At 38.3% G+C, this 26,501-nt stretch overlaps 2 protein-coding genes and 1 non-coding gene across 3 annotated transcripts; 2 read left to right on the forward strand and 1 right to left on the reverse strand.

The window, feature by feature from the left end:
• Positions 1 to 205: 205 nt before the first annotated feature.
• On the reverse strand, positions 206 to 2,454 carry LOC148544392 (uncharacterized). The gene is made up of 3 exons (XM_088498931.1): positions 2,450 to 2,454; positions 368 to 779; positions 206 to 295 (listed from the first exon to the last, which is right to left on the reverse strand). The coding sequence occupies exons 1-3, from the start codon at positions 2,452 to 2,454 to the stop codon at positions 206 to 208; spliced, it is 507 nt and encodes a 168-aa protein (XP_088355057.1).
• A 9,023-nt stretch (positions 2,455 to 11,477) lies between these two features.
• LOC107615425 (protein FAR1-RELATED SEQUENCE 5-like) lies at positions 11,478 to 26,006 on the forward strand. Its single transcript, XM_088498932.1, has 3 exons — positions 11,478 to 12,989; positions 24,130 to 24,447; positions 25,921 to 26,006. The coding sequence occupies exons 1-3, from the start codon at positions 12,170 to 12,172 to the stop codon at positions 26,004 to 26,006; spliced, it is 1,224 nt and encodes a 407-aa protein (XP_088355058.1). The 5' UTR covers positions 11,478 to 12,169.
• Positions 19,900 to 20,007, forward strand: LOC148544393 (small nucleolar RNA R71). The gene has a single exon (XR_015901559.1). It is a non-coding gene; the product is annotated as a small nucleolar RNA R71 (small nucleolar RNA).
• Positions 26,007 to 26,501: the final 495 nt, after the last annotated feature.

Here is a 26,501-nt window from a genome sequence, read left to right on the forward strand (position 1 = left end):
AAACACAACAGAATACTAACGCGAGAATTTTTGAAACATAATTACCTATTGAAATGATAAAACGAGGCAGTTGCAAACTCTGAGCACGAAATGCAAGCACGAATACCCAACCCGATGACGAACAACACCGCAACGCCTCAGTATAAGTTTACAGGGCAGTGACAAAAGGCCTTTCTAATCAGAAATGCTTACCAATACAGAGGACTCAGCAGCTGTTCCCAGCGACAGAGTTGGCGGAGGAAAGGTGCGTCGACACCCAGCGGCTTTTCCTCCTTCCACGCGACCCAGATGGTGGCTGTATCAATATTTAGTGACTAAAGTATTTCCAGAATTCAAAAAGGACCAAAGCTAATAACAAGACCCTTACCGCAACCAAGGAGAAGTGACTGAGCCAAGTAGCAGCATTCCCGGCGGTGTTTCCGGTGACCATAGGACTGCTCCTGCCGGCCAGAACAGCGGCAAGGCTTCTTCCTCCTTCGGAAGTGACAACAGCAGTGTTTTCTGGCAACCACAGATCTCCGACAACAGTAACAGAAGCTCCAGCTAAGCACCGCAGAGCAGCAGTTCGGCAGTGACGGAGGTAGATGGCGGTGATGGGACGACAGCTACCAGACACGACGCCTCCTTCCCCTCGGCCCTGGCTCGCATCTTCTTCTCCCTCTCCTGTTCGCGACTCCAACGACGGCGGCAAGGACGGGTTTGATGGCCAGATCCGACAAAGCTGGCGGTGAGGATGAGACGGTGGCAGTGCAGCTTCTCTGCAGCGACGGTGGCCACTCCTGCAAGTATTGGTGTGGGTGTTGTTTTTTTTCTTGGTTTGCTGTTGGAGGGGGGCGGCTTAGGGTTTCCTTAGGGTAAAGGAAAAATTGTGGTTTAATTAGGGTTAGGGTTTGTGTATGGAATTGGAGATTTTGGGTTTAATTTGAGTAAAATAATTTTAATAAAATTAGAGTATAGAGTATTAATTTGAAAAACTAATTTAATCTCTAAAGTTACTTTAAAATATTATTTGTGGTATAAAAATACTAATTGATTCTCAACAAATTATTCTAATTGAAAATATATTACGGTATAACTAATTTTCTTTATTAATAAGACCTAAAGTATTTATATATAAAAATATTATCATATAAAAATCTTGTTATTTCTCAACTACTAAATTTTATAATTTAAATATAGGAATTAATTCAATAATTAAAAAATTAGACAAAACTCTAATTTAAATATCCAAACATCGTTATTTTCTAAATATCTAAGACTTTAAGTGGTAAATAGGAAAATAATCCAAAATCATAGAGTTTGGATAAAACCTTAATTTATTTCAAATCCAATTAATCAAAACTTGCTTTAATTATCCTTAATAAAGTAATTTCTAAAATTAAAGATACAATAAATAATTGAATTGAAATTAATTTATAATAAACCTTTTCAAAAGTTCTGGGTCTTACACCAGGGCCTGGAGTGTTTATTTTATACATAGTAACAAGATGTGAGGGGTTGTACACTAACTCATGATATATATGATAGTACCTTTATATGTATGTATGACTGATAAACCACTATTTTATGGTTTATCTTATGCTCAATTGAGTAGTTTTTATCAATTCTTTACCCACTTATTCATACTATTTGCATGGTTTTACTTTTTCCTTCCAGATTTTGTGCTATGATTGAAAACATGTTTCTTTGGTCTTAATTTAGCTAATCTTAATCCTCTCTTATTACCATTCGATACAGTGATATGTGCGTTAAGTGATTTCAGGGATTACAGGGCAGGAATGGCTTAGAGGATGGAAAGGAAGCATGTAAAAGTGGAAGGAATACAAGAAGTTGAAGGAGTTGCTAAGCTGTCCAGCCTGACCTCTTCGCATTTAATCGACCATAACTTGAGCTAAAGAGGTCCAAATGATGCAGTTTTAGTTGCGTTGGAAAGCTAACGTCCGGGGCTTCGAAATGATATATAATTTGCTATAGTGGCCGTATAGATAGGCGACATGAATGCGTGCTTCACAGTGACAAAAATCAGCGTGACAGAATTCGCAATCAGCGATTTCTGGACTATTTCTGGCCCAGTTTTTGGCCCAGAAAACACATATTAGAGGCTATAAAGTGGGGGAATACATCCATTTATTCAGGAAACATTCAATATACATAATTTTAGGTTTTAGATGTAGTTTTTAGTGAGAGAGGCTCTCTCATCTCTCTTAAGTTTTAGGATTAGGATTTCAACTTCTTCTCAGATTCCAAGTTTAATGTTCCTTTAAATTAGGATTCTTATATTTTCATTTATTCCATAGTATTTTTCTATTTAAATTTTATTGTTTATTTAATTGCTTCCAATTTTATTTCTATTATCATATCTACTCTTTTATATCTTTAATCCTTATTCAGAGTTACAATTGGAAAGCTTTTATGACATTATTAATGCAAAGAGTATTTTTCTATTTACCTCATTATTTGTTTGATTATCTTCAGGTATTTATTTTGATGAACTAATCTAGATTTAGATCTAAAACTAAGAGTAATCCTAATATCGATGTATCTGAATGTGTGTGGATGCGTATTGAGTCTCTGCATGTTCCCTAGGTTTAGTATGTATTTCTGGGCTGAAAACTGGGTTAAAATGCGGCCCGAAATCGCTCCCAATGTATTATGTTATTTATGCAGATCGCGCAGGTCACACGTACGCGTCGTCCACGCGTTCGCGTCATTCGGCAATTTTCCTTGTCACGCATTCGCGTCGTGATGGTTGATGGTGGAATTGTTTATTTGCAATTCCGTGAGAGACGACCCGAGGTTTAAATACTTCGGTTTATAAATTTTATTGGATTTTGTTACTTGTGACAACCAAATTTTTGTATGAAAGGATTCTCTGTTGGTTTAGAACTATACTTACAACGTGATTATTTTTATAAAAATTCTTTACTAACAGAAATCCGATCGTCAAAATGACGCCGTTGCCGGGGAATTGAAAACGTGTGCCTTATTATTGGTTATTGTAAATATTTGCTTTTTGCTTGTTTATTTGTTTTTATTTTTGTTTTTATTTTTTCTTTTTCGTAAATTAAGAAGTTATTGGTTTTTATTTAGTTATTAAAATTTTCGAAAATAATGTTCTTTGTTCTTTCTTGATTTTCAAGTTGTTCTTCGTGTTCATCTTGACCTTCAAGTTGTTCTTGGCTGTTTTCTTCGTTTTGATCTAAAAATTTTAAGTTTGGTGTCATTTTATTGTTTTTCTCTTTCCTTATTAAATTCAAAAATATCTTTTCTCTTTATTTTAATTGATTTTTTCAAAAATTACAAAAAAAAAATTCAGATTTTTATTTTAAAATTTTTATCTTATCTTATCTTAGTTTTAAATTTCAAAATTCAAATCTTTTTCAAAAATCATATCTTTTTCAAAATCTTATCTTATCTTATTTCAAAATCAAATTTTAAATTTCAATATTTAAATTCCAAAATTCAAAATTCAAATTTCAAAATTTAAATTTAAAATTTTAAAAATAAAACCTTTTCAAAATTTAAACCTTTTTCAAATCTTTATCTTATATTGTTGTCAGTGTTTCTAGTTTTAGGAGTTTATTTTCATTAATTTTTTTATTAGTTTTTGTTTTTATTTTCTTTTGCTACTATGAATTCTCACACCTCTGGTTTCAAGTTTGGTTCTAATGTTGTTGGAAGGAATGGAAGCTATAACAGGAACATACATCAAGGTCGGAACAATCAAAATTGGAAGGAGCCACGAGGATCTGATCAACCCTTTCGGCAACAACATCTTCCAAGATACCATAGACAGCAACCATCCTACAATGCATGCCCAGACATTAGATATGGTGGACCCCTTCGTGACAACCAACACCCACCAAATTATTATGGTCAAGAGCCATTTCGAGGTGCATACCAAGATGATAGATATGGTGGACCCCCTTGTAGTTACTAACAAGCCCCATCATATGCTTATGAACCACCTCCCCAACACACCTTTGAACCACCATACTCACAAGCCCCTTTACACCATTCACCTCCATATGACCCTAACCCTTATCCACCCCAATTCCAATTCAATTACCCCCCAAAAACCACCACTTCTATATGCACCATGTCCATATCCATCGACCCAAGAATCACAGGCTCACCTCAAGGAAACAGTAGATCGATTTCATGCAACTCTTCACCAACTGGAGCAAGCAATAAATCGATTACCCTCCCGATGTTCAGACACTCAAGGAACCCCCATGGTTTCATGTGGAGAATCTACTGAAGAACGCAGCATGAAGGAGAAGCTAGAAGCTCCGGTGGACAGTAAGCAGCATGACTTTGTACTGGAACAATTAGAGGAAGCCGTAATCGTTGAAGAGGAAGAAGTGGTCGAGGACTTAGGAGATGCAGAACGTCCATGGGAACCTCAAGTCACAGAACCCCCTTCTAAGGAGTTTGAATTTGATGTTGAGGAGGGTGTACAACCTCCAAGGCATATCATGGTTGAAGACTTTGAAGAGGTTGATCAAGAGATGGATTTAATTATTGATGAATTCCTATCTACAATTGAATCCTCTCCCATTGGATTTGACATGGAGATTAAAGAAGAAGAAGCACATCCTCCCATGCCCTTGGTGAACAATGAAGCAGAGATCGAATTGGAAGAAAGCTACCAAGAGGAAGAGGTTGATATTGAAGAAGCTTGCAAGGAGGTGGAAGTAGTCAAAGAAGAGCCCAAGGGAATGGAGCTGGAAATCACCCTGCCAAACCTGTTGGAGACCTTTCCCCCAAAGTCATTACCATCCAATACAACATTCAAGTGGGTAAAATTCATATCCCTTAGCTTTCTCATTCCACTTGAATATGGTTTACTTGAGACAGATGGTCAACTTAGAGCTCTTTGTGGCTTTAAGAGTAAGAGGGAGATGGTTAGTGGTAGGAATTGTCATGCAAGATTCAATATGGTGGAAAGCTCAAAGTTTAAATACAAAGGTTGGTGTAAAGCTCAACTGAATAGGTCTAGGAAGTTGGTTGGCCGCTTTAGTGAGAATTCAAATTGCTTGCTACCTGGATGGAATCATGATGATCAACAAGAAGACGGGTGCAAAGGCAAGGTCTGGGACCCCGGAATTCATTCCAACAATCAACACTCTTGGGGCCTTGTCACTTGCTTTAACCTGCTTGAAGGCTCTTTACACCTAGTTTGGAATCCTGAAGGCCATTGGAATTACAAACATTGGTGGCGATTTCTGGATGAGTTCAAGCACAAGCCACCATAACAAAGGACTCCCCAAATGTCCAACTTAAGGACTTTAACTAAAAGTGCTAGGTAGGAGACAACCCACCATGGTATATTCTTTCCTTTTTGTTCTTAGTTTTATTTTCTTTTATTTTCATTCGTGTTCACTCATAATTTCTGCATACTGCATAAAAAAAATGCACGCGATGCGTAAGCGTCGCTGACGCGTCCGCGTCATAGATGCGTTCTGAAGAAAAGAGAATTGAACAGAAAGTCACGTGAAAGCGTGGCTGGAGGTGTGCCTTAGGCATAAACATGCCCACGCAACCGCGTCGCTGACGCAGCCGCGTCATTTTGAAAATATACCTCCCACGCGTCCGCGTCACCCACGCGAACGCGTGCCCCTAAAAATCGACGTAAAAGAGGTGTATGGCAGAAAGTTATGATGGAGTTGGGCTAGAATAATGCTAGAAGGACAAGCCCTATCACGTGACCGCGTGCCCCACGCAGCCGTATCGTTTTGCAAATATGGCCATTCACACGATCGCGTCACCCACGCGAACGCGTCACCCTAAATTTTGGCAAAATGAGTTTGAAACAGAGAGTTGCGCGACCGTACGGCTGCACTCGCGCCAATAGCACAAATCAGGCCACGCGATCACGTGATCCACGCGTCCGCGTCACCTGAAACTTATCGTCCACCACGCGTCCGCGTCGCCTGCGTTGCACAGCTTATCCAGATCAGCGCCAATTATCTTATCTTTTCTTTTCTAATCCTAATTTCTTCTATCTTTTCTTCTTTCTTCTTTCTATCTTACTTCATCTCTTTAACTCCTCATCCTTCTTCGCTTTCATTCTATTTTACTTAATTGCATACTTTCATTCATTGCATTTTAATTCTGTGCATATTTTTTTTTTCTTTTCTACGTTCATTATTTTTTTCCATTGGTGTTAAATTTTTCTATTCAAATGTTGCATCTTTTCTTGAATTATTTTGGTGCTTAGTGACTTGTTTTACACTGTTGGATGATATTAATTATCTGCCAATGCCAATCTTTTATAATACTTGCACTTCATTTGCATTGACATGAACTTATATTGATACTTTCATTACCCACACTCCTCCCCTTTGTTGCAAATTTTGCACCACTGGTATGCCATGTGCTTCTATTATTTTCTCACTTGCATGTTGTAGCTACCATGTAATTAAGACCCTCATTATTTGGCATTAACCCACCCAGACTTTATTTATCTTTATTTCTGGGTTACTTTTTCTTCTTTTTCCTCTTCTTTCAGACTGGCCACCAAGAAAGGAAAAAGGGAGAAACTTCTATATGGGGCAAAAACAAGTCCATCTGCACATTCTTTAGAGAAAGAGCAGCAGTTATAGCTCGCAACCCGTCCACTTGCACATCTTAGCATGCACCGAGGACGGTGTAATCTTTAAGTGTGGGGAAGTCGATACCGATCTCCATGGGTTAGTTACCTTCTTTTCAACACCAATGTTTTATTTTCTTTGTTTGTTCATTGTTGCATTTGCATATTTGTTTGATTTTGTGCATATTTTACCACCACTTGGTTAAAGTGATATTTTCTTTTTCAAGAAACTTTTTATAGCATTTCACTAATTTGAATTAAAACTTTTTATTAAACTTGTTTGAAGGAATATTATACTGGAACATGGTTTAGAGCTCGAACACACAAAACCAGTGAGATTTTGAGCCTATTTAAATTGGTTGCATTCTATCAACCAATATTTTATTTTTGGTGTGTGTTGTTCTCTCTAAAATTATGATCTTTGTCTTGCTTAAATCTAGATTTCCATTATTTGATGTATGCATGCACTTACATGATTGAGGTCTTTGTTTCACTGAGCTTACATATCCATATGGCCTTACCCTTTCATTATCCCTTGCAAACCAATTTGAGCCTATTTTACCCCATTTATTCTTTACTTTAGCACATCATTAACTCTAAGTGAAAAATAATAATATCCTTAATTTGAATCCTTGGTTAGCTTAGACTAGTGAGAGTGCTCACGAATTAAGTGTGGGGAAAAGTGGGTTTGGAAACATTTGGTTTGAGAATTGAGTATGTTAAAATTTTTTGAAAATGTGAAAGATAATTGAGAATATGTTCATGTATTCAATAATTTAATCATATGCATTGAGAAAAACAAAAGAGAAAAGAAAAAAATAGGCATATATATATAAAAGAGAAAAGAAAAGAAAAAGAAAAGAAAAAGAGCAAACAATAAAAAGGGGACAAAATGCCCCAAAGTAAATGGTGAAAGCAATGCATATGTACTGTACTCAAAATCGGATGCATGAATATGTGGTAAACGTAGTAAATGGGTAGTTAGATTTTGTATTGTGATTACATGAATTGTTTTAAGTTAGGTGGGAAAAATTTAAGTTAATTAAGGATTCAGATTTTAGTCCACTTAACCAAATACAATCCTACCTTGACCCTAACCCCATTACAACCCTTAAAAGGCCTCTTGATATGTGTACTTTATGCATTAAATTTTTGTTGATTGTTAGATGAAGAGCAAGCCTTAGAAAGCAAGGTTAGTAAAGAATTGAGAGATCGAACCTTAAACACCTGAGCGATTAGAGTATATACACTTCCTGTGAGGGTTCGATGCTCGATTCTTTGTTCCCGGCTTTCATGAGATATTTTCTTCTGCAAGTCTATTTGTACCTCATTTTTATGATTTGAATTAGTGAAATCCAGTTCATATTTGTTCTTGGAAGATTTGTTTACTTTTAACCAAGTAGGTAGAAACATTCTGCATGTAGTTGCATTCATATAGATAGGTTGCATTTCATACATTTTACCATTCCTCTTCACTTCTTTATAGCTTCTCTTGAGTTTAGCATGAGGACATGCTAATGTCTAAGTGTGGGGAGATTGATAAACCACTATTTTATGGTTTATCTTATGCTCAATTGAGTGGTTTTTATCAATTCTTTACCCACTTATTCATACTATTTGCATGGTTTTACTTTTTTCTTCCAGATTTTGTGCTATGATTGAAAACATGTTTCTTTGGTCTTAATTTAGCTAATCTTAATCCTCTCTTATTACCATTCGATGCCATGATATGTGCGTTAAGTGATTTCAGGGATTACAGGGCAGGAATGGCTTAGAGGATGGAAAGGATGCATGCAAAAGTGCAAGGAATACAAGAAGTTGAAGGAGTTGCTAAGCTGTCCAGCCTGACCTCTTCGCATTCAATCGACCATAACTTGAGCTACAGAGATCCAAATGATGCAGTTCTAGTTGCGTTGGAAAGCTAACGTCTAGGGCTTCGAAATGATATATAATTTGCTATAGTGGACGTACAGCCAGGTGATGCGAACGCGTGCTCCACGCGGACGTATTGCAGTGACAAAAATCAGCGTGACAGAATTCGCAATCAGCGATTTCTAGACTGTTTCTGGCCCAGTTTTCGGCCTAGAAAACACAGATTAGAGGCTATAAAGTGGGGAAATACATCCATTCATTCAGGGAACATTCAATATACATAATTTTAGGTTTTAGATGTAGTTTTTAGAGAGAGAGAGAGAGGCTCTCTCCTCTCTCTTAAGTTTTAGGATTAGGATTTCAACTTCTTCTCAGATTCCAGGTTTAATGTTCTTTTAAATTAGGATTCTTATATTTTCATTTATTCCATAGTATTTTTCCATTTAAATTTTATTGTTTATTTAATTACTTCCAATTTTATTTCGATTATCATCTATACTCTTTTATATCTTTAATTCTTATTCAGAGTTACAATTGGAAAGCTTTTATGACATTATTAATGCAAAGAGTATTTTTCTATTTACCTCATTATTTGTTTGATTATCTTCAAGTATTTATTTATTCATTTATTATGTGAAATTGGGATCCATGTCAATGGAGTAGGCTCCCAACTTAAGATGGGGGTTGATTAAGAGGCGACACTTAAAGTTGAATGCTTAAGTGATTAGTTAAATTGGAAGTTGTTAGCTAATTCTGTATTTACTAACACTAGACCTTCCCAAGGGAGAGGACTAGGATTTGTGAATAAGAGTTAGCTCAATCACTTGACTTTCTTTTATTTAGTAAGGGTTAACTAAGTGAAAATAACAACCTCTTGACACTACACTTGAGAAAATCCATTAAGGATAGAACTTCTAATTAATCACACCTCCAGTCAAGGCTTTTTAATTAATTATATAATTTCTCTTTTTAATTTCCACTGCTTTAAATTACAATTATTTATTTTTCTGTTCTCAAACTCAAAATCTTCTCAGAAAACTCATAACCAATAATAAATCATACTTCCCTGCAATTCCTTGAGAGACGACCCGAGGTTTAAATACTTCGGTTATAAATTTTATTGGGTTTGCTTAAGTGACAACCAAAGTTTTTGTACGAAAGGATTCTCTGTTGGTTTAGAAGGTATACTTTCAACGTGATTACTTTTATAAAATTCTTTACTAGCAGAAGTCCGATCGTCAATGACCTATGATATAAGTTATATTTATATATAATGTTGGCCTTGTGTATACTTTACTTAATTCCTTATTATGGCTTGTGTATGTTGAATTAGCTATCCTCGCAAATCTTTTTATAAAGTAAATTTTTTTTTTCAAAAATTCGATAGTCTGCTAAAACGATTATAGGCTTAATAATAAATAGTTAAAATTTTGGGTACGCAAGTTGGTGATACTCGGTTTTCAGTATGATCATGACATATTGGGAATTGGGTCGTTACATGTCATGCCTCAAAATTCAAGCACTTCTACTTCCTTATCAATCACGTTACTAAAAAAAGGGGGAAAAGAAAAAAACTTACAGTGACACTAAAACAAACACGAGAAGTATTGAAAAAGACTCATAATATTTGGATGCTAAAATTTCTATTTACTTTTTTATTCAATATTCAAGAGAGAGTGATGCAATGAAGATGCAATGAATAGATGCTTTCAAGTTGTTCCTTTTAAGGCAATCTGAATGTTGAAAGCTTCATATCAAACTTTATTCTTAGACGTTTCTTCGGTGGAAAAAGTATATTCAAGACCTTGGTGGACCGGGTAGTGATGTGAATTTTGGAAAAATATAGGGGTTAGTTCACAAATAAGTAAAGTTGCGGTTGGGGATGAATTTTGGAAAAAAAGGAAAACGGGAGGGAGGAGACGAGAATGGGGTTGTTAAATGAAAGCCCCAAACTCCATTAATAGGTAGGTGAAAGCTGTGTTGGGGTCAGTGTGAAGCTTCGTTTGGTCGACCTGCACAGAGACGGCGGTCCACGGCGGAGGAGAACGTGGGATTGAACGGCGCAGAAGCACAGATCGAGATCTCGCTGACTTGAGGTTCACACAAAGGGAAGGAAATGGACCACACAGGGCAACCAGATTTACAGGTACGTTTTGTCGGTGTCACTGAGCTATTTACCGTCCGATAATACCGGGGGAGGTATGCACATATATGGATTTCAATTGGGGGCCCATGCCTCCCTGTGTCCCTAACAGTTATAACCCTTTGATGTTTTGAGGTTGCCGTTTAGAATGGCACATAGCCGAATTAGATTTGTTACTTTTTAAATTTTGTGCCAAAATCGGGGTTTGTCCTTACAGTTGAATGAGTTTTAGTTGGATTATTTTAGGATGTCTGGGATTATAGCTGTGTGTTCGTAGTTATGGTTGATATCGCTAATGTTCTGTTCGCTCATTGCGATTTTTGAACTGTTACAGCCGAATGGGTTTGTGGAGCCAAGCTACGAGTTTTCATCTAATTTTGACCGAGTCCATACGTTGCAGGTGTGCTTGTTGCTCATGTTATGAATTTTTGTTTGACCGGTTTATGTTGATGTGGCCCACCGCCTGTTGTCACACATGCCACATGTTGTTCGTTGTAGGATGCTGATGATGGGGTGAGGGCAAAATCGTGCCGGTAGATGAAGCAGAAGTGATGAATTCGTCCGCCATAGATGCGGACATAGATGCAGAAGCAACAGTGAGGATTGTTGACGGGATAGGGTCCTTTGGCGCAAATTGAATTTTCTTCCCTGACAGCCAAGGACATCCTTACGACAGAGTTCACAAGCCTACATGCAGCTTATGACTACTACAACGAATACAGTCGCATCAAGGGATTCTCGGTCAGGAGGTCCAAGGTGGGTCGCAGAACAAAGCAGGGGACGGAGGGCGAAATCATTTGGTAGATATTTGTGTGATCGAGGGAAGGAGAGCGAGACGGGAAACACATGTAGCGGGAAGACAGAAAGATGGATCCTCGACCGATCACACGGTATGGGTGTGAAGCCCGGATTAAGGTCCACGTTGATGATGCCAGCGGATGATGGTTTGTTGAACAATTCTGCGATAACCATAATCATCCCATGCTAGATGCAAGGTTTAGGTGTCTGTTGCAGTCACACAGAGCAGTCAAAGAAGGTGATTTGCACCAAATCAATTCCATGAGGAAATCTGGGTTGCGGGTACCGACGATTTTCCGCGCCTTTGCCAATCAGTCAGGGGGATTCGAGACTGTTAGGTTTTAGATAAAGTATATATATATAATGCGATAGAGAAGCAAAGGCGAGCTGGCACGATAGATGCAGAGGCCAAGTTGAAGTTCTTGGGAACTTTAAGGACCACTGATTTTGGGATGTTCTGGAAGTACTCGATGGATGTTGACAAGAGGCTGGAAAATCTCTTCTGGTGCGATGGTACAAGTCGTTATGACTACAGCGTGTTCGGGGATGTCCTGGGTTTTGATGCAACGTACGGTCGTATCAAATACAAGTGCCCTTTGGTATTATTCTCATGGGTGAACTATTATATGAGGACGGTGGTGTTCGGCTGCGCCATCTTGAGCAATGAGAGCGAAGGAAGCTATGTGTGGTTGTTGCGGTCATTTCTTGAGGCAATGAAAGGAAAATAGCCGAAATCTGTCATCACAGACGGGGACCTCGCCATGAAGAGTGCGGTTAGTACAGTTTTCCCTGGTGCACATCACAGGTTGTGTAGCTGGCATTTGTTAAGGAATGCCACTGCTAGAGTTGGACGGCCGGATTTTCTTAGGAAATTCCGTCTATGCCTGATGGGAGATCTAGAGGTTGACGAATTTGAGAGAATATGGACGGATAGCGTGGCAGATCATGGGTTGGAGGATCATCCGTGGATAGCGGACATGTATGCAAAGAAGCATTCATGGTCTAATGCGCATATCCGGGGGAAATTCTTCGCAGGACTGAAGACGACATCGAGATGCGAGGCTTTGAATATGAAGATTAGGAAACTTATACACAACGGGTACAATCTGAGGGAGTTTGTGGAGCACTTCCAACACTATCTGGAATTCATGAGGAAAAGAGAACTAGTGGCAGACTACAAGTCTGCGAACGACGAGCCTGTTGTAAAAATGAAACTCGAAGCCATTGAGCAGTTCGCTGCGACGGTTTATATAAGAGAGGTTTTCGAACTGTTTCAGGAGGTGCTAATGCTAGCCAGCAATGTGAGAGTTGTGTCCACCAAGAGGACGAGCACTTGTGTTTTGTTCGAGGTTGCAATGTACTGCAAGCAGAGATCATGGGCCGAGGAAGACGACGAATTCAGCTGTTCTTGTCAACGGATGGAGTCATTCGGCCTTCCTTGTGTCCACATGGTTGGGTTTATGGTTTATTTGAACATGACAGCTATCCCTAGAAGCCTCATACTTGAATGGTGGATAAAGAGGGCAAAGCAGCCGCGTACTCCCAGCGATGGAGTACGTGTTGGGGAGATCCCTAAACGCAGTGGTGTGCGAAATCGTGATCATGCCTTCCTTGGTAACGGCGCTAAAAACTCAATACGCACGTTCATGTTCTTAATTCTGTTTCACAACTTCATACAACTAACCAGCAAGTGCACTGGGTCGTCCAAGTAATAAACCTTACGTGAGTAAGGGTCGATCCCACGGAGATTGTCGGCTTGAAGCAAGCTATGGTCACCTTGTAAATCTCAGTCAGGAGGATTCAACTGATTTTATGAATTGATAAGTAAAAGATAAATAAAATATAAAATAGGATAGTGGTACTTATGTAATTCATTGGTGAGAATTTTAGATAAGCGTATAGAGATGCTTTCGTCCCTCTAAACCTCGCTTTCCTGCTGTCTTCATCCAATCCTTCCTACTCCTTTCCATGGCAAGCTGTATGTTAGGCATCACCGTTGTCAATGGCCACCTGTCCTCTCAGTGAAAATGGTCCAATACGCTGTCACTGCATGGCTAATCATCTGTCGGTTCTCGATCATACTGGAATAGGATCCAATTATCCTTTTGCGTCTGTCACTACGCCAGCACTCGCGAGTTTGAAGCTCGTCACAGTCATTCAATCCCTGAATCATACTCGAAATACCACAAACAAGGTTTAGACTTTCCGAATTCTCAAGAATGGCCCTCCATGGGTTCTAACTTATACCATGAAGACACTAGTAACTCGGACTCGGTCCCCTGTATTAGATATCCAAGAGATATCCATTCAATATAAGGTAGAACGGAAGTGGTTGTCAGGCACGCGTTCATAAGTTGAGAATGATGATGACTGTCACGATCATCACATCCATCATATTGAAGTGCGAATGAATATCTTAGAAGCGGAATAAGTTGAATTGAATAGAAAAACAGTAGTACTTTGCATTAATCTTTGAGGAACAGCAGAGCTCCACATCTTAATCTATGGTGTGTAGAAATTCTACCGTTGAAAATACACAAATGATAAATGTTCAGGCATGGCCGAATGGCCAGCCCTCACAAAAGTCTAAGATAGCATAAAACTAATCAAAGATGATCCAAAAGATATCCAACGATAATAGTAAAAAGTCCTATTTATACTAAATTAGTTACTAGGGTTTGCAAAATTGAGTAAATGATGCAGAAATCCACTTCTGGGGCCCACTTGGTGTGTGCTTGGGCTGAGCATTGAGCTTTACACGTGTAGAGGCTTCTCTTGGAGTTGAACGCCAGTTTGTAGCCTGTTTCTGGCGTTGAACTCCACTTTGCAACCTGTTTCTGGCGTTTGACTCCAGAATGCAGCATGGAACTGGCGTTGAACGCCAGTTTACGTCATCTATTTTTATTCAAAGTATAGACTATTATATATTTCTGGAACGCCCTAGATGTCTACTTTCCAAAGCAATTGAGAGCGCGCCATTTGGAGTTCTATAGCTCCAGAAAATTCACTTTGAGTGCAGGGAGGTCAGAATCCAACAGCATATGCAGTCCTTTTTTAGCCTGAATCAGATTTTTGCTCAGGTCCCTCAATTTCAGCCAGAAACTACCTGAAATCACAGAAAAATACACAAACTCATAGTAAAGTCCAGAAATGTGAATTTTAATTAAAAACTAATAAAAATATACTAAAAACTAACTAAATTATACTGAAAACTATGTAAAAACAATGCCAAAAAGCGCATAAATTATCCGCTCATCACAACACCAAACTTAAATTGTTGCTTGTCCCCAAGCAACTGAAAATCAAATAGGATAAAAAGAAGAGAATATACTATAAATTCCAAAATATCAATGAAACTTAGCTCCAATCAGATGAGCGGGACTTGTAGCTTTTTGCCTCTTGAATAGTTTTGGCATCTCACTTTATCCATTGAAGTTTAGAATGATTGGCATCTATAGGAACTCAGAGTTCAGATAGTGTTGTTGATTCTCCTAGTTTAGTATGTTGATTCTTGAACACAGCTACTTTATGAGTCTTGGCCGTGGCCCTAAGCACTTTGTTTTCCAGTATTACCACCGGATACATAAATGCCACAGACACATAATTGGGTGAACCTTTTCAGATTGTGACTCAGCTTTGCTAGAGTCCCCAATTAAAGGTGTCCAGGGTTCTTAAGCACACTCTTTCTTTTGCTTTGGACCTCGACTTTAACCGCTCAGTCTCAAGTTTTCACTTGACACCTTCACGCCACAAGCACATGGTTAAGGACAGCTTGGTTTAGCCGCTTAGGCCAGGATTTTATTCCTTTAGGCCCTCCTATCCATTGATGCTCAAAGCCTTGGATCCTTTTTATTACCCTTGCCTTTTGGTTTTAAGGGCTACTAGCTTTTTGCTCTTGCCTTTTGGTTTTAAGAGCTTTTGGCTTTTTCTGCTTGCTTTTTCTTTTTTTTTTCTTTCTATTTTTTTTTCACCAATTTTTTTTTCTGCAAGCTTTTGTATTCACTGCTTTTTCTTGCTTCAAGAATCATTTTTATGATTTTTTAGATTATCAAATAACATGTCTCCTTTTTCCTTATTCTTCAAGAGCCAACATATTTAACATTCATAAACAACAACTTCAAAAGACATATGCACTGTTCAAGCATTCATTCAGAAAACAAAAAGTATTGTCACCACATCAAAATAATTAAACTAGTTTCAAGGATGAATTTGAAACCCTGTACTTCTTGTTCTTTTGTAATTAAAATATTTTTCATTCAAGAGAGGTGATGGATTCATATTCATAACTTTAAGGCATAGATACTTAGACACTAATGATCATGTAATAAGACACAAATATAAATAAATATAAGGCTCAAAAATTGAAAAACAGGAAAATAAATAAACAAGGAGATTAAGGAATGAGTCCACCTTAGTGAGGGTGGCGTCTTCCTCTTCTTGAAGAACCAATGGTGCTTTTGAGCTCCTCTATGTCTCTTCCTTGTCTTTGTTGTTCCTCCCTCATAGCTCTTTGATCTTCTCTAATTTCATGGAGGATGATGGAATGCTCTTGGTGCTCCATCCTTAGTTGTCCCATGTTGGAACTTAATTCACCTAGGGAAGTGTTGATTTGTTCCCAGTAGTTTTGTGGAGGGAAGTGCATCCCTTGAGGCATCTCAGGGATTTCATGATGAGGAATTTCCTCATGCTCATGTTGAGGTCCATGCTCTCTTGTTTGCTCCATTCTTTTCTTAGTGATGGGCTTATCCTCTTCAATGAGGATGTTTCACTCTATGTCAATTCCAACCGAATTGCAGAGGTGGCAAATGAGGTGAGGAAAGGCTAACCTTGCCAAATTGGAGGACTTGTCAGCCACCTTGTAGAGTTCTTGAGGTATAATCTCATGAACTTCCACTTCCTCCCCAATCATGATGCTATGGATCATGATGGCCCGGTCTACAGTAACTTCAGACCGGTTGCTAGTAGGAATGATTGAGCGTTGAATGAACTCCAACCATCCTCTAGCTACTGGTTTGAGGTCAAGCCTTCTTAGTTGAACCGGCTTTCCCTTTGAGTCAATTTTTCATTGAGCTCCTTCCACACATATGTCCATGAGGACTTGGTCCAACCTTTGATCAAAGTTGACTCTTCTAGTGTAGGGCGTGCATTTTCTTCCATCATTGGCAAGTTGAACGCCAGCCTTACATTTTCCGGAATGAAATCTAAGTATATTCCCCGAACCATGGTGAGCCAATGCTTTGGATTCGGGTTCACACTTTGATCATGGTTCCTAGTGATCCATGCGTTTGCATAGAACTCTTGAACCATTAGGATCCCGACTTGTTGAATGGGGTTGGTAAGAACTTCCCAACCTCTTCTTTGGATTTCAAGTCGGATCTCTGGATACTCATTCTTCTTGAGCTTGAAAGGAACCTCAGGGATCACTTTCTTCTTGGCCACAACTTCATAGAAGTGGTCTTGATGGACCTTTGAGATGAATCTCTCCATCTCCCATGACTCATAGGTGGAAGTAATTGCCTTCCCTTTCCTCTTTCTAGAGGTTTCTCTGGTCTTAGGTGCCATAAATGGTTATGGAAAAACAAAAAGCTATGCTTTTACCACACTAAACTTAAAATATTTGCTCGTCTCCGAGCAAAAGAAGAAAGAAAGTAGTAGAAGAAGAAGAAAATGGAGGAGATGGAGGGTGAGGTGTTTTCGGCCAAGGGGAGAAGTTAGGGTTGTGTTGTGTGAAAATGAAGGAAGAATGAGGGTTTATATAGGAGTGGTGGAGGGTTAAGATTTTTGAATTTGAAGGTAGGTGGGGTTTTTGGGGAAGAGAGGATGGATGTGAGTGGTGAAGAGGTGATGGGGAAGAGTGATTGAGTTGATTGGTGAGGGATATTTGGGGAAGAGAGTTATGGAAAGGTGTGAAGAGGAGAGAAAAAATAGGTGGGGATCCTGTGGGATCCACAGATCCTGAGGGAATCCTGTGCGGTCCATAGATCCTGAGGTGTTTGAGGATTTCTCATCCCTGCACCTTTTAGACGTGTAAAATGCCCTATATATGCAATCCTGGCGTTTAACGCCAGACTGCAGCATGTTTCTGGCGTTAAACGCCACTTCCTTGCTTGTTTTGGGCCTTCAACGCCAGTCTATAGCATGTTTCTGGCGTTGAACGCCAGTGTGGTGCATGTTTCTGGTGTTAAACGCCAGTCTGATGCTTGTTTCTGGCGTTAAACGCCAGCTTTTCTCTGGGTGCAATCCTGGCGTTTAAACACCAGACTGCTGCTTGTTTCTGGCGTTCAACACCAGTTTCATGCTCTGTTCTGGCGTTAAACGCCAGTAAGCCCTTCCTCTAGGGTGTGCTGTTTTCAATGCTATTTTTCATTCTGTTTTCGATTTTTCAGTAGTTTTTGTGACTCCACATGATCATCAACCTAATAAAACATGAAATAACAAATAGAAAATAAAATAAAAATGATTAAATAACATTGGGTTGCCTCCCAACAAGCACTTCTTTAATGTCAATAGCTTGACAGTGAGCTCTCATGGAGCCTCATAGATAATCAGAGCAAGGTTGGGACCTCCCAACACCAAACTTAGAGTGTGGTTGTGGGGGTTCAACACCAAACTTAGAGTTTGGTTGTAGCCTCCCAACACCAAACTTAGAGTTTGACTGTGGAGGCTTTGGTTAACTCTGTAGTGAGAGAAGCTTTTCATGCTTCCTCTCCATGGTTACAGAAGGAGATCCTTGAGTTTTAAACACAAGGTAGTCCTCATTCAGTTGAAGGACCAACTCTCCTCTGTCCACATCAATCACAGCTTTTGCTGTGGCTAGGAAGGGTCTTCCAAGGATGATGGATTCATCCTCATCCTTTCCAGTGTCTAGGATTATAAAATCAGCAGGGATGTAAAGGCATTCAAACTTAGAGTTTGACTGTGGGGGCTTTGGTTGACTCTGCAGTGAGAGAAGCTTTTCATGCTTTCTCTCCATGGTTACAGAAGGAGATCCTTGAGTTTTAAACACAAGGTAGTCCTCATTCAGTTGAAGGACCAACTCTCCTCTATCCACATCAATCACAGCTTTTGCTGTGGCTAGGAAGGGTCTTCCAAGGATGATGGATTCATCCTCATCCTTTCCAGTGTCTAGGATTATAAAATCAACAGGGATGTAAAGGCATTCAACCTTTACTAACACGTCTTCTACTAGTCCATAAGCCTGTTTTCTTGAGTTGTCTACCATCTCTAATGAGATTTTGGCAGCTTGCACCTCATAGATTCTCAGTTTCTCCATTACAGAGAGGGGCATGAGGTTTATCCCTGACCCAAGGTCACATAGAGCCTTCTCGAAGGTCATGGTGCCTATGGTACAAGGTATTAAGAACTTTCCAGGATCCTGTTTCTTCTGAGGCAATGTCAGTTGATCCAGATCACTCAGTTCATTGATGAGCAAGGGAGGTTCATCTTCCCAAGTCTCATTACCAAATAATTTGGCATTCAGCTTCATGATTGCACCAAGGTACTTGGCAACTTGCTCTTCAGTAACATCTTCATTCTCTTCAAAAGAAGAATATTCATCAGAGCTCATGAATGGCATAAGAAGGTTTAATGGAATCTCTATGGTCTCCAGATGAGTCTCAGACTCCTTTGGTTCCTAAGAGGGAAACTCCTTGTTGATCACTGGACATCCTAGGAGGTCTTCCTCACTGGGATTCACGTCCTCTCCTTCCCTTGTAGGTTCGGCCATGATGATTAAATCAATGGCCTTGCACTCTCTTTTTGGATTCTCTTCTGTATTGCTTGGGAGAGTACTGGGAGGGGTTTCAGTGACCCTTTTACTCAGCTGGCCTACTTGTGCCTCCAGATTTCTAATGGAGGACCTTGTTTCATTCATGAAACTTAGAGTGGCCTTTGATAGATCAGAGACTATGTTTGCCAAGCTAGATGGGGTCTGCTCAAAACTCTCTATCTTTTGCTGAGTGGATGATGGAAAAGGCTTGCTATTGCTAAACCTGTTTCTTCCACCATTATTAAAGCCTTGTTGAGGCTTTTGTTGATCCTTCCATGAGAAATTTGGATGATTTCTCCATGAGGGATTATAGATGTTTCCATGGGGTTCCTCCATGTAATTCACCTCTGCTATTGCAGGGTTCTCAGGATCATAAGCTTCTTCTTCTTCAGAAGATGCCTCTTTAGCACTGTTGGATGATTCCTTCAATCCATTCAGACTCTAAGAGATCATATTGACTTGCTGAGTCAATATTTTATTCTGAGCCAATATGGCATTCAGAGTATCAATTTCAAGAACTCCCTTCCTCTGAGGCGTCCCATTACTTACCGGATTCCTTTCAGAAATGTACATGAACTGGTTATTTACAACCATGTCAATGAGTTCTTGAGCTTCTGCAGCCGTTTTCTTTAGGTGAATAGATCCACCTGTAGAATGGTCCAGTGACATCTTTGATAGCTCAGACAGACCATCATAGAATATATCCAGGATGGTCCATTCTGAAAGCATGTTATAAGGACACTTTTTGGTTAGTTCCTTATATCTCTCCCAAGCTTCATAGAGAGATTCACCTTCTTTCTGTCTGAAGGTTTGAACATCCACTCTAAGCTTACTAAGCTTTTGAGGAGGAAAGAACTTGGCTAAAAAAGCCGTGACCAGCTTATTCCAAGAGTTCAGGCTATCCTTAGGTTGAGAGTCCAACCATATTCTAGCTCTGTCTCTTACAGCAAACGGGAAAAGCATAAGCTTGTAGACCTCGGGATCAACCCCATTGGTCTTAACAGTATCACAGATCTGCAAGAACTCAGTTAAGAACTGAAAAGGATCTTCGGATGGAAGTCCATAAAACTTGCAGTTCTATTGCATCAAAGAAACTAATTGAGGTTTAAGCTCAAAATTGTTTGCTCCAATGGCAGGAATTGAGATGCTTCTTCCATGTAAATTGGAATTTGGTACAGTAAAGTCACCAAGCATCTTCCTTGCATTGTTATTATTTTCGGCCATATCTTCTTCTTTTTCGAAAATTTCTTTCAGATTTTCTCCAGAGAATTGTGCTTTAGCTTCCCTTAGCTTTCTCTTCAGAGTCCTTTCAGGTTCAGGATCAGCTTCAACAAGAATGTTCTTATCCTTGTTCCTGCTCATATGAAAAAGAAGAAGAGAGCAGAAAAGAAAATATGGAATTCTCTATGTCACAGTATAGAGATTCCTTTATGTGAGTAGAAGAAAGTAAGAATAGAAGAAGGAAAAGATGAGAATCCAAACACAGAGGTGAGGATAGAAGTGTTAATGGATGAATAGATAAATAGAAGGATATTAGAGATGAGAGAAGAATTCGAAATTTTAACAAAATAAAATAAAAATATTTAAAATTTAAATTTAAAATTTGAAAATTAAAATTGAAATTAAATTAAATTAAAATTAAAACAATTAGTTAATTAAAACGAAATTTTGAAAAAGAGGGAAGGGGTTTTCGAAAATTAAAGGTAGAGAGTTAGTTGGGCAGTTTTGAAAAAGATATGATTGAAACAAAAAGATATGATTGATTAAAAGAGATTTGGAATTTGTTTTTGAAAAAGATATGATTGAAACAAAAAGATAAGATTGATTGAAAAAGATTTGAAAATAAAAAAGATAAGAGGTTAGGGGAGAAGTTAGAAAGAATTTTTTAAATTAATTTTGAAAAAGATATGATTGAAATTGAAAAAGATATGATAAGGAATTGAAAAGATTTAATTTTGAAAACTAAAGTTGATTACTTGACTAACAAGAAACAAAAAGATATGATTTTAAAATTTAAAGATTGAACCTTTCTTAATAGGCAAGTAACAACTTAATATTTTTGAATCAATCATATTAAATGTTGGTATTAATTTCGAAAATATGAAATGAAAATAAGAAAAAGATTTTTGAAAATCAATTTGAAATTTTCGAAAATTATGAAAGAAAAGTGAAAAGGATTTTATTTTTGAAAAAGATAAGATTTTCAAATTGAAAATTTGAGTTGACTCATAAGAAACAATTGAATTTTAAAAATTTTTGAAAGAGTCAATCCAAATTTTCGAAATTTTTAGAGAGAAAAAGGGAAAGATATTTTTTGATTTTTGAATTTTTTTTTAATGATGAGGGAGAGAAAAACATAAAATTGACACAAAACATAAAAATTATGAATCAAAATAACTAATGCATGCAAGAACACTATGAATGTTAAGATGAACACCAAGAACACTTTGAAGATCAAGATGAACATCAAGACTTATTTTTGAAAATTTTTAAGAAAAGAAAAATATGCAAGACACCAAACTTAGAAATTTTCAAACTTTAGACACTAACAAATTAAAAATGCATATGGAAAACAAGAAAAGACACAAAACAAGAGATTTTAAAGATCAAACAAGAAGACTTACCAAGAACAACTTGAAGATCATGAAGAACATATGCATGAGTTTTCGAAAAATGCAAGAAAATTATAAAAACATGCAATTGACACCAAACTTAAAAATTGACACAAGACTTAAACAAGAAACATCAAATATTTTTGGTTTTATGATTTTATTAAATTTTTGTATTTTTCGAAAATAAATTTTGAAAAAGAAAATAAGATTTCAAAATTTTTAATAAGAATTCCAGGAATCTCTCATTGTTAGCCTAAAGCTCTAGTCCAGGAATTAGACATGGCTTACTAGCCAGCTAAGCTTTCAGTGAAAGCTTCGGTCCAAAACACTAGACATGGCCAATGGCCAGCCAAGCTTCAGCAGGATATTACATGCATTGAAGTGATTAGTTGAATCCTCAGTCCAAAAGAATTTAGACATGGCTTTACAGCCAGCCAGGATTCAACAAATCATCATGAAACACTAGAATTCATTCTTAAAAATTATGAAGAAAAATATATTTTTTTGAAAATATTTAAATAATTTTTTTATTTTTTTTCGAAAATAAGAATAATAAAAACAAAAAGGTTAAAATTAAAATAAAGTTACCTAATCTGAGCAACAAGATGAACCGTTAGTTGTCCAAACTCGAACAATCCCCAGCAACGGCGCCAAAAACTTGGTGTGCGAAATCGTGATCATGCCTTCCTTGGTAACGGCGCTAAAAACTCAATACGTACGTTCATGTTCTTAATTCTGTTTCACAACTTCGTACAACTAACCAGCAAGTGCACTGGGTCGTCCAAGTAATAAACCTTACGTGAGTAAGGGTCGATCCCACGGAGATTGTCGGCTTGAAGCAAGCTATGGTCACCTTGTAAATCTCAGTCAGGCGGATTCAACTAATTTATGAATTGATAAGTAAAAGATAAATAAAATATAAAATAGGATAGTGGTACTTATGTAATTCATTGGTGAGAATTTCAGATAAGCGTATAGAGATGCTTTCGTCCCTTTGAACCTCTGCTTTCCTGCTATCTTCATCCAATCCTTCCTACTCCTTCCCATGGCAAGCTGTATGTTAGGCATCACCGTTGTCAATGGCCACCTGTCCTCTCAGTGAAAATGGTCCAATGCGATGTCACTGCATGGCTAATCATCTGTCGGTTCTCGATCATACTGGAATAGGATCCATTAATCCTTTTGCGTCTGTCACTACGCCCAGCACTCGCGAGTTTGAAGCTCGTCACAGTCATTCAATCCCTGAATCCTACTCGGAATACCACAGACAAGGTTTAGACTTTCCGGATTCTCAAGAATGGCCGTCCATGGGTTCGAACTTATACCACGAAGACACTAATAACTCGAACTCGGTCCCCTGTATTAGATATCCAAGAGATATCCATTCAATATAAGGTAGAACGGAAGTGGTTGTTAGGCACGCGTTCATAAGTTGAGAATGATGATGACTGTCACGATCATCACATCCATCATATTGAAGTGCGAATGAATATCTTAGAAGCGGAATAAGTTGAATTGAATAGAAAAACAGTAGTACTTTGCATTAATCTTTGAGGAACAGCAGAGCTCCACACCTTAATCTATGGTGTGTAGAAACTCTACCGTTGAAAATACACAAATGATAAATGTTCAGGCATGGCCGAATGGCCAGCCCTCACAAAAGTCTAAGATAGCATAAAACTAATCAAAGATGATCCAAAAGATATCTAAAGATAATAGTAAAAAGTCCTATTTATACTAAACTAGTTACTAGGGTTTCCAGAATTGAGTAAATGATGCAGAAATCCACTTCTGGGGCCCACTTGGTGTGTGCTTGGATTGAGCATTGAGCTTTACACGTGTAGAGACTTCTCTTGGAGTTGAACATCAGTTTGTAGCCTGTTTCTGGCGTTGAACTCCACTTTGCAACCTGTTTCCGGCGTTTGACTCCAGAATGCAGCATGGAACTGGCGTTGAACGCCAGTTTACGTCGTCTATCCTTATTCAAAGTATGGACTATTATATATTGCTAGAAATCCCTGGATGTCTACTTTCCAACGCAATTGAGAGTGCGCCATTTGGAGTTCTGTAGCTTCAGAAAATTTACTTTGAGTGCAGGGAGGTCAGCATCCAACAGCATCTGCAGTCCTTTTTCAGCCTGAATCAGATTTTTGCTCAGGTCCCTCAATTTCAGCCAGAAATTACCTGAAAACATAGAAAAATACACAAACTCATAGTAAAGTCTAGAAATGTGAATTTTAATTAAAAACTAATAAAAATATACTAAAAACTAACTAAATTATACTAAAAACTATGTAAAAACAATGCCAAAAAGCTTATAAATTATCCGCTCATCATGCAGCATACATGAGCATGCACGCGGCGATGCTGGATGATTGTAGGGAGCTGGTTAGGTTGTCTTGCCGGTTCTTCGAGGACTACGTGGACGTGAAAACAAGGTTGGCAAAGAAGCGTCAATCCCTGCGGGACAAACATTGCCAAAGGCTGGGTGTTGCTGAGGAGGTTAGTAGGGTGTCTATTCGGGACCCATTGTGGGTAAGGTACAAAGGATACGGTCAAAGAGTTGTCACCTCTCAGGGTAAGTTCTGCCGTGTTCAGAGGTGTCGACTGTATGGAAAGGGCAGACACAATTCTCGCAAGTGTCATCAATCAAGTATGGGTGAGAATGAAGAGAGAACTTTTGCGTGGTCTAGAAATTCGCAGAATAAATCCTCGTTGTAGGTATAGCTTCTAAACCAACAAAAGTCCTTTCTCACAAACATTTTGGTTGTCACAAGTAACAAACCCTTTAAAATTGATAACCGAAGTATTTAAACCTCGGGTCGTCTTCTCAAGGAACTGCAGGGAGGTGTTCTTATTATTGGTTATGAGTTTTGTAAATTGGGGTTTTGAAGGTAAGGAACAAGTAATTTAAATGACAAATAAAATAAATAAATAACTATAAAATAAACTCTTGGCAAGGTATGAGAATTTGGAAGTCCTATCCTAGTTATCCTTATCAATGGTGATGAGAATTGAGTTTTAATCCCACTTAGTTAGCCTTTACTAAAGCAAAGGAAGGTCAAGTGGACCAATTAGTTTGATCCTCAGGTCCTAGTCAATTCCTAAGAAAGGACTGGAGTTATTGAAGTTCAATTCAATTAGCAAAGACAACAATTATCAATCACGTTGAGTTTGACAACTCATGAGTTACCAATTACTTAACCAAGGCCAAAAGGGAAAAAGTAAACTTACTCGAGTAAAAATGTCTTCAGATTGGAAGCAACAGTAACATAAATAAAAGAAAGTAATCATAAACTGAAATACCTCAAATAGCATTAATTAAGAGAATCATATGTAACATGAAAGAGTTCATAAATTAAATTGAAAAAATAATTAAAAAGGAACATTGAACCTGATAAAAAGAGACAATCATGAAGGTGAGAAAAATCCTAATTTCTAGTCCTAAGAGAGAGAGGAGAGAACCTCTCTCTAAAAACTACATCTAAATCATGAAAAGTGAATCATTGAATATCTGCTAATGAATGGATGCATTCTCCCACTTTATAACCTCTAATCTGTGCTTTCTGGACTTGGATCTGGGCCAAAAAGGGTTTCAGAAATCGCTGGGAGCGTTTTCTGTGATTTCTGGTGCGTGGCATCTGTCACGCGTCCGCGTGGGTCACACGGTCGCGTCATCTGGAGTTTTCCGTATCACGCGTTTGCTTCGGTCATGCGTCCGCGTCGTCTGTGTTCTGCTTAAGGCGTGCGTTCGCGTCAGTCACGTGTTCGCGTCGCTGCCTTTTCGTGCTAGGCATGCGGCCGCGTCGTCCATGCATTCGCGTCGCTGCCAGTTTCTTCAAAAATTCCATTTTGTGCTTTCCTTCTATTTTTGTATGTTTCCTTTCCATCCTTTGAGTCATTTCTGCCTTAGAAGATCTGAAACTACTCAACACACAAATCACGGCATCGAATGGTAATAAAGGATAATTAAAATAATTATTTTTAAAGCATAGGAAACATGTTTTTCACATATATCACATAATAAGGAAGGGAAAGTAAAACCATACAATTTACATGAATAAGTGAGTGAATGATTTAATAAATCACCTAAATTGAGCACAATATATTTCATAAAATATGGGTTTATCAGAGAACATCGAGAGTTTTGAGGCTAGCGCGGCTTACGATAGCATGGAAGCAGGAGAGGGGGGTGAGGAGTACTACGAATTTGAGTGAGTTGGCTGAACTGTTCTTGTTGGAGGTTACGCATTGTGTGGGATTGAATATGGCTGGCTGCTTCACGTTTCACGTGTTAATCTGACATCCGGAGGGGCGTATGGTTATGTGATTTTCGCTTTATTTGTGTATGATTGCTTGCGTTTAAAATGATGGAGTATGTAATACAGCTTGTGAGGATGTTGCTCCTACTTGTGTTGGAGTGTGTTGTAACAATAGTTGCGGTTGTATTTGCATAATTATTTTAGAAACGGCATGTTAATGTAAACCGAGTCATGTGGTTAGCGGGTGGGACGCAAGGAATTATAACGAGTCATTGTTGTATTATAAAAGTTTTCATTACGTTGGAGAGCTAAATGGCTTAGGGATGTTCTAGTTTGAGACGGAATTGCCTATAACTTTGAATCTGTGTTTCGTCGAATGTCCAAGCTTGCCTGAACTGAGAGTATGGCACTGTCCATGAGGAAGAAAATAAAAAAAAACATGGGAATGATA

The sequence above is a fragment of the Arachis ipaensis genome, chromosome B9, assembly GCF_059453495.1.
Source record: "Arachis ipaensis isolate K30076 ecotype BB chromosome B9, ASM5945349v1, whole genome shotgun sequence".
NCBI classification, from domain to species: Eukaryota; Viridiplantae; Streptophyta; class Magnoliopsida; order Fabales; family Fabaceae; genus Arachis; species Arachis ipaensis.